Source organism: Microcaecilia unicolor, chromosome 6, assembly GCF_901765095.1.
Source record: "Microcaecilia unicolor chromosome 6, aMicUni1.1, whole genome shotgun sequence".
Classification (NCBI taxonomy): domain Eukaryota; kingdom Metazoa; phylum Chordata; class Amphibia; order Gymnophiona; family Siphonopidae; genus Microcaecilia; species Microcaecilia unicolor.
In genome coordinates this window covers 93415306-93429767 of record NC_044036.1, presented here as the reverse complement: position 1 = coordinate 93429767, position 14462 = coordinate 93415306, and the positions used below count along the sequence as shown (strand labels likewise).

Here is a 14462-nt window from a genome sequence, read left to right as displayed (position 1 = left end):
TTCGTTTCTCTGCTGGACTTGGCTAACGCCTTACGGCACTGTGTAAGCCACATTGAGCCTTCAGATAGGTGGGAAAATGTGGGATACAAATGCAATAAATAAATAAGCCATAACTACACCCCCAGTCATGGCCACGTGGTAAGTGCAATCTTACCACATGGTCATTTCTTTTTTTTAGCCTTTTTACTCGCTTCAGTAAAAAGGGCCTTGGTGTGCGGCAAAAACGGCTGCCGCCACTAGCAAAGGGCCCCTTTTACCACAGCTTAGTAAAAGGGCCCCTAAAATAGGCAGAGGCAAAAGGAAGGAATGCAGCCTAAACTGTAGGTTATCACTCCCCATGAGACCCAGTTAATTAAGGTGTGTTGGGGGAGGGGGCAGTGTAACACATTAAAAAATGGGCAGATGAGACTGATTACTACTACTACTAATCCTCCCCCAAAATGTGGTCCAATGTGTTTGAAGTTTCACATTTAATATATTGCTTGTTCAAATAAGCAGTTTACAGTCTAAAATACTGTATTTAAAATGTGTACAATAACATAAAGCACATCTGTGAACATAACTTGTATTAAGGTAGAAACTCTATGCACACACACACCTTAAAAAGAAACGTGAACAAAACAGATGTATTGTTTTGTCATTACTTGTGTGTTTTTTTTTCTAAAATATTCAGAGCCTTGCAGTCCAGTGTGCAACTCCTATAATATTTATTTAAATTTGTTACTTTTTTTTTTTCATAGCTCAGTCTCAAGAGGAAGAGAGAGAGAGAGAGAGTGTAGATTAGCAGTTTAGAAATGGCTCCTTTTGAACTGCCTTACCCTTCTTGCTGTCAGACACAAATGCTTTCGCTACCACTTCCTCCCCTCCCCCACCTGCCACTACTGCTTCATTCTCTATCCCTGCTTTACCTGCCTGTTAGTGATTCAGATATGCGTTTAATTTTCTTTTGTTATAAATTCTGTTGTGAAAACAGTGACTGAATCAGAATCTTTAATTGTTGTGTACAGTGACACTTGACACTTGATGATTGAATTGTTGCTCTTTATACCTGTTGCCCTGGAATTGTGGTGGTACCCTCTAATTTGTTTATTTGTTACTTGTATACCATAAATTCTATCCTTTTAACATCTAATGGTTAAATATATTATCACATTCCATTTTATTTTTTTCAGATCGAGGGAATGTTTGGATACTGCTCTATTCAAATTATCCCATCCTTTTAGGCTAGATAGGAACATACGGAAGAGTTTCAGGAGCTATGCTCTCTTCATGCTTTCCCAACTTTGAGGAAAATTACTACTGGTAGATTTTATACCAAGACTCTTTATTTTTGCCACCTCATTTGTTATATTTTAGTGCATTTGATCCTATATGGTTATGAACTTTGCAAATTTTAGGCATTTCTAGAATTTACTACTGGTCGGTCTCTCTTCCTCCCCCTGCGCAGCCCAGCATCTGTGTCCCTTCCCTCCACCTGCCCACAGTCTGGTGTCTTCCCCATTTCTCCCTGCCCCCAGCACTGCAGCGTTGCAGATCAAGTTAGCCTTGTTGCCTGCTGGCCCAGAAGTTTTCCCTCTGCATAATTTCCTGTTCCCGCATAGGTGGGATGATGCAGAGGGATAGCTTCTGGGGCCAGCAGTTGATGAGGTTGCCTTGATCTGCAACCTGCTGGAATGGTTGGAAGACTTCAGCACCGGGGGGGGGGGGGGCAGGGAGAAGAACGTGGGTGAGTGGAGGGAAGGGAGACAGATGCCGGGCTACGGGGTGGGTGGGAAGAGAATGCACCCGTGAGCGAGGAGAGAGAAATCAAGAGGACATGGGGAAGAAAGGTGGGGAAAGAGAAACACAGGGGGAGGGACAGGGACATAGAGGGATATGGACAGAGAAGAAATATCAAAATAGTCAGGAGACCCTGAAAAGAGCAGAAGATAGATGGTACTGAAGGGGGAGGGAGAGAAAATGGGAAACTATAGGTCAGTAAGCCTCATTTTGATGGTTGGAAAAATAATGGAGAATCTGCTGAGAGGATAGTGAACTTCTTGGAATCCAATGGGTTACAAGATCTGAGGCAACATGTTTTTACCAAAGGAAGATCATACCAAATGAATCTGATATCTTCGACTGGGCGGCCAGAGAACTGGATTGAGGACATGCTCTAGATGTAGTCTACTTGGGATTTCAGCAAAGCCTTTGACAGGAAACTTCTGAATAAACTCAGAAGGCTGACATTAGGACCCAAACTGCTGAACTGGTTTACAAACTTGGGAGGGGGAGAATTCTGTATATAGCATCGAAAAGATCCGCGTTGAGCCTCCTTTCTGTAAAGGTGCCTAAACTTTTATAGAATTCTGACGTAGCGTGCAAATCGCTCTTAACTTTGTGCACCGGACTTAATGCCTGATAGAACTAGGTGTAACCCAAAGTTAGTTACAGATCAACACTATTCTATAAGTTGGCGCTTAAACTTTTGGGAATGCACATGACCCGCTTATGCCTTTCCCATGGCCACGTCCCCTTTTGGATTGTGGGCGGAAAAAGGTACCAAGTTATAGAATAGTGAGCAGGGGAGATCTATGTTCAACTTAGATGGCCATTTGGTGCCTATTTCCTCATTAAGTTGCACACATCTCAGATCCATGTGCCAGTTTAGCAGGTTCAGGGTCAGAACAGGTGGTGTTCCACCTTTACCCCTATTCAGTTTAAGGTATGGATACTAGGACCTGTAGCAGGTTCTCCCATAGTTAGCAAAGCTGTGTGGTTGTCACCTGAAGGTCCTTTGGATATTTTCTGGGTTCGGTTTAATTGAACCAGGTATCTTTGAGATTCATATTGTCTTGTGTGCTCTGTTTGGGCTGATGAGGAGCTGGCTTTCTTGTTGCTTGTGGGTACCAATGACAAAGTGTGGGAGGGTGGTTCTGGAAGCCAAATGTATGATCTTAAGTAGAAATTTGTGAATCTGGTAGTTCTGGATTTCATTCTCAAAAAGCTCCCTGGTCCACATTCAGGACCCAAGAGGCAGGCAGAGCTCCAGCATCTCAATGTGTGGATGAGATGATGGTGCAGGGAAGAGGGAGTTAGATTTGTTTAAGACCTGGGCAGCATTCTGGGAAAGGATGAGTTTCACCTTAACCATGTTGTAACCAGGCTACTGGTGCTGATATTTAAAGAGTAGCTTTAAAACTAGAACTTAGGCAAAGTCAATAATCACTCAGGAGCACATGGTTCAGAGTACGTTTCTTGGAAGGATACTATCAAAATAAGGAAGTTAGGGCATCCTGCTAGGTTGCAACAAAGGCAAAAGTAAGCCTGGTTCCTTTAAGGGAAGAACAGATTTGTATCTTATTTCTGTCTTTAATCTGTCAACTGCTAAGCAGTTTGTAAATAAAAATGCATACTGAAATGTCTGGCTACAAATACTATAGAATCCTAAAACTAAGATGAGAGAGTTATTTCTACCTCTTCATTCAGTGCTGTTGGCATTTCAAAGACCCAGTGAACATATTGACATTATCAGTTGATCTTTGACAATAGAGTGCAAGCTATTCAATTCATTTGGCCTACTACATCTTCCAAGTGTACAACTGTGGAACCCAGGAAAGTTTTTGGTGATGATGTGAAGACGAATCTAACAAGTCAGCAGTGTAATTGATTTATTCACTGTTGAGTACAATGTGTTTGCCATGGCAAGTAACAGTCTATGCCATACTGCCGACAGCTCTGCTGGTTCTGCACCTCAAGCACAGGAAGTCCACATCAGAAGAAGAGGGACCAACAGAGCTGTCAGCTGTGCAGCCTAGGCAGCAGCTCCACATCTTTATACTACTTTTAATTTTCTAGAAGCAGTGGGGCTGGCGGGCAGGGGTAGGGTAAGTAAGCTGCTGAACCAGGAGAAGGGAAGATGCTGGGACAGTGCAAAAATGCCAAGAGTGGTCCATCTCAGAGAGTGAAATTTTACTCCTGGTGCATTCAGGGTATAAATCTGGCATAGTGGTGAAGGAACTGAGGCATTAGGATGGGGCAGCTGGCTATTTGTATTGCAAACAACACAGCACAAGAGAACCTTCAGAAACAGGATAAAAGGAAGCTCTTTATTGGAAGGACCTGACACTGGCCGTGTTTCGGCGACCAGGCGCCTGCATTGGGGGTCTAGCAAAAAATACAGAAATTTACAAAGTACATACAATGAAAAACTGTTTAGATATTAAAAACAATATTGTTGAGCTAAACTTTAACCAAAGAATGAAATGAAATATTGCTGCCTAATTATGGTCAGAATGAGATGAAAAACTCTTATTTGTTTACCACAACAAAGTTCAATGTTCATGTGTAAATGAATCACACTGCTTCACTGATATAAAGAGCTATACTGAAAATAATGGCAAGAAAAGTAAAAGTATCTTCATCTCATTCTGACCATTGTTAGGCAACAATGTTTCATTACATTCTTTGGTTAAAGTTTTGCTCAACAATGTTGTTTTTTGGAAACAATATTGGATATTTGTTGAGAATTCATCAAATGCAACTATACCTAATTATGTAGTTATGCTTTTATTTGAGTTGTGTGTTTTATATACGAAAGCATCTTTTTAATATCTAAAGAGTTTTTCATTGTATATAATTTTTATATTTCTGTATTTTTTGCTAGACCCCTGACGCAGGCGCTTGGTCGCCGAAACATGGCCCGTGTCAGGTCATAGTAACATAGTAAATAACGACAGATAAAGACCTGTACAATCTTTCCAGTTGAGGCCACTTTGGGTAGATTCATACAGAAATATTCTATTAATATATGTGAGGAAGTGGTCATCCCTAAGATGCCAACTTTAGTCTTATGACTCTGGTGTAGCAAAATCAGCAACATTATCTGACATGGTCCCCACATGTGTGTGACTGAGACCATATCTTGGCAGAGCTGTCGTGACCCACTGTGCAAATCATGCACCTGTAAAAACTGTCACTCCACACATGTGCATGATTTGCACAGTGGGTTCTAAATTTTAGAACAGGGTGACTCTGCACATGCATCCAAAGTTCCTTCCGGGGTAGTGTCCAACTTCATCTTAAGCAGTCAATTGTCCTGCCAAAAGTTTTTTTTTTTAAGGCTTCTTGCCCATAAAGATGAAAGTGCACTGTCCACAGTGGATTGCAAGAGAGCCCTGGCTTTCTTTTTGGATTAGACTAAAGTTCTTAGGACGTTCACCTAGCTTTGTTTCTTTTGTCTGTAATCAACTGGAGGCTACTGTCACCAAAAGCATGTTACCCAGCTGGCTAACACATTGCATTTTCCTCACTTATGCTAGGTAGGCTTAACTCTTGAGGGTCATATTGCAGCTCAATGTGAGAACTATGGCTGCATCAGTAGCCCCTTGAGATCAGCTTCTAGAAGGAAGTTGTGAGGCTGTAGCATGGACTTCTGTTCATATATTCACATTGCATTACTCTCTTTAGAAAGGCTTCCAGTGCAACAGTAGGTTTGGCCAGTCAGATTGCCGGAAAGCTTGTGGATTAGAATCCAATGCCATCCCCTCTAGACCCATTTCTAGGCTACCTTCTTTGGGGGGGGGGGGGGGGTGGAAAGGAAGGCAAGAAAAAGCTAGAGGCCACTAAATACATTTATTGGTGTCTGCCTGTTATTAGAATAGCCTTATTGGGTCAGACCAGTGATCCATCTAGCCCAGTATTCTGCATCCAACAGTGGCCAATCCAGGTCACAACTACCTGGCAGAAACCTAACATTCCATTCTACCGATGCCGGGACAAGCAGTGACTTCTCTCATGTCCATCTCTATAAGATAATTGGACTTTTTTTCTCCAGGAAATTGTTCAGACCTTTCTTAAACCCAGATATGCTAACCGCTGTTACCAGGGGCGTAGCTACGGGTGGGCCAAGGCCCGCCCACCTGCCTGCAAAGTCTCCCACATTCAGCGGGAGACTCCCGCTTTGGCAGGTCATCTTCCGCACTCCCGCCAAAGCGGGAAAGTCTCCCACTGCCGCTGCAATGATCCTCCGCCATCACTGCGATGATCCTCCGCCGCCGCTGCTTCTCTGTGAGCAGCCTCAGCAAAAGAAGAAAATGAAGCGCGGGACCGCAGCAGCCTTCAGGCATGCGCTGTCGGCTCTGCCGTCCTCTGCCCCCGCTGACGTCAATTTCCTGTTCCGACGAGGGCTAAGGACCGGCAGACCGACAGCGCATGCCTGAAGGCTGCTGCGGCCCAGTGTTGCCAGGTGGGCAGTTTTACCGCCCAATTGGGTGGTTTTCCGCGACCCGCCACGGGCAAAAATTTCCCGCGGCGGGTTGCGGTTTTTTGGGCTTCTTTTTTTTCTTTTGGGCGGTTTTCAGGCGATTTTTTCGGCCGCGGGGGGCGGGGTTAGTGACGTTCTGGGCGGGGCCAATGGCGAGGGAGGCGGGGCCGGTGATAGGGGAGGCGGGGTTGGGGGTGTCAGGGGCAGGGGCAGGGTTTGAGTTTGGGCGGGTTTTGGGCTGGATTTAGGCTGGTTTGGGTGGGAAAAAAAAGTTTCCACCTGGCAACCCTGCTGCGGCCCCGCGCTTCATTTTCTTCTTTTGTTGAGGCTGCTCACAGTGGCAGCGTGTAGAAGGGATGCAGTTGAGCTGATCTCAGCAGCCGTTTGGGTGCCTGGGGAACTAAGGTACGTGGATGCTGGGGTAGAGGAAAAATATTTTGTTTGGAAGGAGAGGAGGAAGATAGTGTGTCAGGGTGTATGTTGCATGGGGGGGGGAGAGAGAGAGAGATCAAAGATGTTGGATGGGGACAGAAAAAGGGGAGACACTGGATGAAAGGAGGAAGAGAGAGGAGATGAATAAAAGGAGGGAGACACTGGACAGAAGGTGGAGAGCGAGAGAAGATGTTGGTGGAAGGGAGAGAGAGAAAGGGGACATGCTGGATGGAAAGAAAGAGTTGGGATGCTGGATAGAAGAGGGGTACAGAGAGAAAGATGAATGGAAAGAGGGGACATGGAAAAGGGCAGGGGAGAGACAAGCTGTTGGGGAGAAGGAAGGGGAGCAAGGGGGAGACCTTGGTTGGTCAGATGGAGAGAGAAACAGGAGAAATGCTGGATGAAAGGAGGGAGAGAGAGGAAAAATGCTAGAAGTAGGGCGCACTACTCATGCCTATATATACATATTAGTGCCCACCCATATTAGCTCTGGGCCCAGCCAAAATGTCAGGTCTGGCTACGCCACTGGCTGTTACTACATCCTGTGGCCACGAGTTCCAGAGCTCAACTACTATTTGAGTGAAAATATATTTCCGCATTTCCATGTAATTTCATTGAGCGTCCCCTGGTCTTTGTACTTTTTGAAAGAGTGAAAAATCGATTCACATTTACCTGTTCTACTCCACTCAGGATTTTGTAGACCTCAATCATATCCCCCCACCCCACCCCACCCCCTTAGCTGTCTCTTTTTTCCAAGCTGAAGAGGTCTAACTTCTTTAAGCTTCTTCATACAGGAAGAGTTCCATCCCCTTTATAATTTTGGTTGCTCTTCTTTGAACCTTTTTCTGATTCCATTATATCGTTTAGATACAGCAACCAGAATTGAACACAATACTCAAGGTGAGGTCGCACCATGGAGTAATACAGAGGCGTTATAATAATATATTTTGCATGCCTTTCCTAATGATTCCTAGCATCCTGTTAGCATTTTTTTGCTGCCGCCACACACTGGGCAGAAGATTTCAGCATATTGTCTACAATGACACCTAGATCTTTATCACCTCACTCATCGTTCTGATTTCCAGATCATTTATGAATTGTGTTAAATAGCACTGGTCCCAGTACAGATCCCTACTGCACTCCACTATTCATCCTCCTCCATTGAGAAAAATGACCATTTAACACTACCCTCTGTATTCTGTCCAATAACCAATTCCTAATTCACAGAAGGACATCGCCTCCTATCCCACGATTTTTTGAATTTTTCTCAGGAGTCTTTGATGAGGAACTTTGTCAAAAGCTTTCTGAAAATCTAGATATACTAGAGCTACATCAACTGGCTCACCTTTAGCCACATGTTTATTCACGCCTTCAAAGAAATGAAGCAGATTGGTGAGGCAAGACTTCCCTTGGCTGAACCCATGCTGACTCTGTCCCATTAAACTACATTTGTCTATGTGTTCCATAATTTTATTCTTTATAATAATTTCCACTGTTTTGCCCAGCACTGAAGACAGGCTTACCGTTCTGTAATTTCCCATATCACCCCGGAATCTTTTTAAAAAATTGACGTTACGTTGGCCACCCTCCAATCTTCAGGGTTGCAGTGCCTTTGATATTTTTCTCATTTTATTTTGTATTGAAGACAGCCTGTGGCTAGGAAGTCCCATTGCTATGAGGACTTTCTATCCTGCTTGTCCTTGGAGAACACCAGCTACATGTTAGTAATTTGTATCCTGCTGTCCAAAGTGAAAGCAGTCCTTGCATAACCACCCACTTAAGTTTTGTTGATAGACTGAGGTGGTTATATGTGATAATGGCAGGCGGGAAGTGCCAGGAATGCACATTGAGGTTTAGTAAAAGCTTCTAGATCATTGAAGCTGGTGTTTCCCATGCCAGGCTTTGTCCGTGATATCACCCATGTTGTGGTGACCTTTTTCACGCTGTCACAGAATACTTGTTACTTTTGGTTTTCTGTGCTCTCCCATCAGGCTTTTCCACTTTTCTGAGCCTTTTGGCACAGATGTAGGTTATTGGAGCTTTATGCTTGTACATGCTCTAAAAATACAGAAATTCTGTGGAGAGGTGAAGTCTGAGATTTCCACTTTCTCTGGTCTTGGATTGTCTCTGTTGTCTGTGCTCTGTCTATGGGATTGCCAGGATTCTAAGAGTATAGACTTGCTAAACCAGTTTATGCAGCCAAGTATATATTTGCTTTTTCTTGGAAAGAAGATGTCATTCTGTCTTTTTGATTCAAGCAAGGTGTTTGTTTTTCTTTTGGGGGGGAGGTTGTGTGTTTGTTTGTTTGTTTTTGTTTTAATTGCTTTGAAATAAGTTAGCTTAACTTTTTTTTAAAGGATCGATTTGGAGCTGTGTAACATTTTGTAAGTATTTGAGATGAATCAGCTGCTAACTGAACAGCAATTATGATATGACACTTGTATCCCACTAACTCTCACCACTCTCTTTTTATGAACCTTCCTAACTGGTTATCTTTTGGAGTAAAGTTTAGGTGCTCATTTTCAAAACATATAGATTTACAAAATTACATAGAGGCATATTTTTAAAGCCCTTAGACTTAAAGTTCCATAGTAATGTATGGAACTTTGTAAGTCTATGTGCTTTAAAAATTAGCCTCATCACGTCCTAGTGCTCCTCTGTCACATCCCTGGAGCCATCTTCCCATTCCATATTCACCATAGTCCCATACTGAGCTCTACTTATGTGTTTTGTTACTTGGAGAATGTTGTGACCATTAAATGATATTGGTAAAAACAACTTACTTTATAGAATAATCCCAAAAATAGGCACTGTAGGGGTATGTCCCTGTGTCTCCCTTGCTGGTCTTGGCCTATACAAGCCTATGACATCTGGTTACTAGAAGATGGCTGCTGCAAACCTTTGACCTGCACCTCTCTGTGTCAGAGTCAGCTTCAGTTTGTGGAAAATCACTGACAGGCTTGCTGAAGCCAAGAACACTCTGTGCTCCAATTATTCTCCTTCTATCTCGGAGATGATGAGAAGGGAGGCATGCATTGTACCAGAAGTTACCATTTCCAAGGTCACAAAGAAAATAACAAGAACTCTTCTTGCCATGCACAGGATGGTACAAGAGGATAATTGGTATCACCTGACCGAGAGGCGCTGGAAGAGCGGGAAGAGTTGGGGAGTTAGTTAGTCGGAATCCTTGGAAGAAGGTGGAGGTGGAAAGACCAGTGACCTAAGAAGGTCCACCAACTGATGAACTGTGTATCTGGAAGAGTACCGTGTGATTCAGCTACCTACAAGGTGTGACCTGTGCCTTTGCTGACTGCTGCAGAGTGCCTGTCGTGGCTCTGACGAAGACTCGCTGATCCCTCAGCTTGAGTCTGGGAAGTAACCTGTGCTACTCCTGAGAGGCGTCCCCGGAGGTTGCCTGGTGAGAGACACAGTGATCTATATCCTATTAGTCTGGGTTAGCGAGTGGTGATTACCTGAGCATAAGGCTGGTGTTAGCAGCTTCTTTCCCGACCAAGGTTATGACTAATTACCATACTACCTCGTAACATAGTTATTGCATTCTAATCAGTTGTGCAAGTTTACCTAGCAACCAGTAAGAAATGTGTGTAGTGTGAGAATATAGTTGTAAGAATTACTGCCAGTATTTTTGTTCAGCCAAAGCTTTGCCAAATCTCTATTTTGTATATATTTTTTTATATTATCCATAATAAAGCTAATATATATCTCAGCCTGATTTCTCAGCTCTCTCTCTGACCGAAATAGTGGCATGTAGGGCCATAGCCAAGGTTTTCCCCCTTCCCCTAGACAGAGAACAGAATATTTTGCTTGCGGATAGTTCTGTTGGGAAACCTTGTTTCAGGTAATTTATTATCTGGGAAATCCACCTACAGCACCTTTGTGCCTTGTTGTAAAAAGTCATCACGAACCATCCCCAAATGTACACAAATTACACCTGCAAGTTTAAAATGTGTGTATTTATTTATATGCATGTATATTTATTTGTTTATTTGGTACATTTGTATCCCACATTTTCCCACCTATTTGCAGGCTCAATGTGGCTTACATAGTACTGTAAACGGCGTTAGCCGATTCCAGTATGAACTAATACAATTACAAGGTGATATTGTGGTAGAGAGAGGTACATGTGTGGTAAATACAATTTGGGGGAACATTAGAGAGGGAGAGTTTGGATATGTCCATTATGGTCTTTGGTTTCATTATGCCACAGGTATCCAGTTTTTTTTATGTTGGGTTGGTGGAATATGCTTTTCTGAAGTTTAGGTGGTCGACCGTAGTTTTTATTACTTTTGGTAATGTGTTCCATAGTTGTGCGCTTAAGTAGGAAAAGCTGGATGCATAAGTGGATTTGTATTTGAGTCCTTTGCTGCTTGGGTATATCATAACTCTGCCCAAGCTATGCCCTCAGAAATGCCTATATGCAGTTATATAAAAGGTGTGTCAAAAGATAGCACGTACTAGTTTTTAACACACCCATGTGTATCTTGAGTCCTCTTTCTGCATGTAAAACGAGGTTCGCACTTGGAAAGGGTTTTATGAATTAACTCCTTAGTGAGTTGTGACCATCTGACACCTCCTCCCCTTTTCTCAAAGCTTTCACAAATTGGATGCAACTTTCCCATTGCATTAGATCATGATTTGGGGATATACATATTCCATCCAACATGACAGATGGTTGTCAGAAATCCTGGTTGCTCCTTTAGTCTACTGGGGTTGAATTTCTAATTCATATCTAACTTTTCTATTTTTGCACAGTACCTAATTGTCTGTCTAAAGTTTTGTATCCTGACATAGGATGAGTGCTCATAGTGAAACTGTCTGCATTTTAGATAGATACCTCTCAAGGCGTCTGAGGATCTCAAGGTGATGAAACAATGTGACAAGGTGGTGGCCACAGCCAGAAGAATGCTAGGCTGCATAGAGAGGGGTATAACCAGCAGAAGAAAGGAAGTGTTGAGGCCCCACTTGGAGTATTGTGTTTGGTTTTGGAGGCCTTATGTTGCTAAGGACATAAAGATTTGAAACGGTTCAGAGAAAAGTGATGAAAATAGTATGGGGTTTGTGCCACAAGACTTATGAGGAGAAAATTGATGATCTGAAGATGTAGACCCTGGAGGAAGGAAGAGATAGGGGTGATATGATATGGACATTCAAATATTTGAAAGGTATTAATATACAGACAGGAAGGTGGTAGAACAAGATAACATGAATTGAGGTTGCAGGGGGGCCGACTGAAGAATAACATCAGGAAGTACTTTTTCACAATGAGGGTGGTAGTGGAAAAAAAACAGTAATGGAATTAAAAAATGTGTGGGGTAAACACACAGGAATCCTGTATAGAAGGAATGGATCCAAAGAAGCTTAGCGGTGATTAGATAGCAACACCAGTAATTGAGAAGCAAAGCCAGTGCTGGGCAGACTTACGGTCTGTGCCCTGGCCATAGCTGGACAGATTCCGCTTCAGTAGTTAAGGCCAGTGCTGGGTAGACGTCTATGGTCTGTGCCCTGAAAATGGCAAGGACAAATCAAGATCAAGTATGCATATGTAGTATTGCATTGTACCTAATACTATGAGTATCTTTTTGGACAGACTGGATGGACTGTACAGGTCTTTATCTGCCGTCTGTTACTATGTATGTTGAATGGTTTCTTGAGCTAGGGTAGGCAGGAGATGGCAGTTCTTGTGTAACTTCTCTAAGTTTATCCTTAATCTATATTTTGCTGCATGACTTATTTTTGTGTGTTGGTTATTCTAACTGACTTCTACCTTTTTTTGTAGGGTTTGTATTTCTTATTCTTGGATTTTTTTTTCTGTATTTGATTTATTTGATTTGCAATTAAAAATCTGTGCAGTCTATAATGTGTATTGAGTGTCAGTTTGGCTATTCCACCTATGTTTACTAAGGTGCGCTTATGGGCGCGTTAGCATTTTTAACGCGTGTAAGGTGCGTTAGAAACACTAACGCACCTTAGTAAATATACTCTTGTATCAATTGCACAGTTTGTTGGTTGTTATTTTAAAATCAAATCTTTTGCGTTGAGAACTGAAGTTAAATCTGGCTGTATATTTTCCCCAGCAGTTCAATGGAATCTTCACAGAACAAGATCAGAGGTCTTGTGGCAGCAACAGTCACGCCTATGATGGAAGATGGGTAAACTTTGATCATTTGCTATTTCATCACAAGGGTGAAATTTATGGCTAAGCATTTCAAGGACCTTTTTGGAGCTGATAGCTAAATTTTGCAAGGCAAAATATGGTTCCTTTTCAAATTCAGTTTCTAAGCTATGAATTGCTAAATAGACCTGTAGTACTGTGCAAGACATAAGGGTCACCTGAATCTGAGACATCCCTGCAAATCTCTACTTCATATAGACACATCAGCTGAGATGATTGCAGCAGATAAATATTTTGTTTTCTGTAATTGTAATTTTTGGTTTTACAAAAGGCAATGACTTAATAAATGTCACCACAGTTTTACTTAGGGTCCCATCCACCCATTGGATTTCCTAGGGCAAAAGTTTTCCTGCTGATTCACCTAATTGGGTAGTACAGGTTTCATCTTGGACTCTACCCCCTATCCTAGCTTAGTTTATCAAGAGACCTTGCTTCTTACAGCTAGCCCTACTGATTTAATGCAACCTCCCTCCCCCCACACGTTTTAACTGCGTTACTTGCCTTTTTGTTTTATTGTAATCTCAAGAAGCAGGGTTCATCTTCTGTATCTGTCTGTAAAGCACTGTGTGCATCTGGTAGTACAATACAAATAAAACTGCTTTTCATACAGTGTGCCGGCAATGTACAGCACAGCCTTGGTTTCTTAATCAAATAGATGACATGGGAATTTAGGCTTTCAGGATTGCTTATTTCCCAAGCTCCAAGCTTTGTGTTCTGCTTTGCTTATATGGGGAATAAGCAGAACTTATTAACCAAAGTGAAGGCATGTGTGTATGGTGGTGCGTTTGGGGGGTGGGGTGTAATCTATTGCTATGTAAGCTTGGGTTCCTGCCTATTTCTGTATCTGAATTTCAAACTTCTTGATCATTTTTGCACTATGTTTGACAGGTATATCATTCTGAAATAAGTGGTAGCACACGTATTAAAATAATAGGTGCTCACACACTGAGCTTTTTTGGGAATCTTGAGCCATGGGTGTGTGTTCAGGTTTCTAGAAATTCTACTTCTTTTCACAAACAGTTTGCACTTAATGGAAGTTCAACAACCTTTTGGTAACCAGTCCAGTAATGTTTTGCCTTGTTTTGTTCCAGGAAAATTAATCTTTCCGTCATAGGCCAATATGTGGATTACCTATCGAATGTCCAGGGTGTTCGGAGTGTTTTTGGTGAGTGTCTGTCTTAATTTTTAATTTTGTATTTGACCACAGAAGTGGAGGAACACCAACTTCTACAACATAGCAAGAACAGTCTTGAAAGAGTAGGGTAAAAGAATGGCACTTCAAAGACACGAGGGAGTCAAAGGTTCTTTTCACAGTGTTTTATTTTAAAAACTCAACACAGACCCGTGTTTTCGATGTCTGTCTCGGGAGTCTGTGCTAAGATGTATAAAATGTAGAAACGCTATGTATTAGATAACCTTCGAAAGACATGCAAATCATACTTCAAACAACAAGAGATGGAGCCAAAGAGCTCTTTTTTTTTAAAGTTGTTTAATACACAGCATTTTTACATTTTATATATTTTAGCACAGACTCCTGAGGCAGGTGCTTGGTGCTGAAACACAGTTCCATGTCAAGTCTTTAGGGTAGAACAT

At 42.3% G+C, this 14462-nt stretch overlaps 1 protein-coding gene across 5 annotated transcripts in view; it reads left to right on the top strand.

Moving 5' to 3' along the window:
- NPL (N-acetylneuraminate pyruvate lyase) overlaps positions 1-14462 on the top strand; it is a 79327-nt gene that overhangs the window by 21060 nt on the left and 43805 nt on the right. For 3 of the 5 annotated variants that reach the window (XM_030205917.1, XM_030205915.1, XM_030205919.1), the window contains exons 2-3: positions 12772-12846; positions 13961-14034. In XM_030205917.1, coding sequence (XP_030061777.1) covers positions 12779-12846; positions 13961-14034 — 142 coding nt within the window. In that variant the 5' untranslated portion in view covers positions 12772-12778. Of the gene's footprint in view, positions 1-10074; positions 10095-12771; positions 12847-13960; positions 14035-14462 lie in introns of those variants that run through there. The other 2 variants (XM_030205920.1, XM_030205916.1) reach the window with 2 other exon arrangements.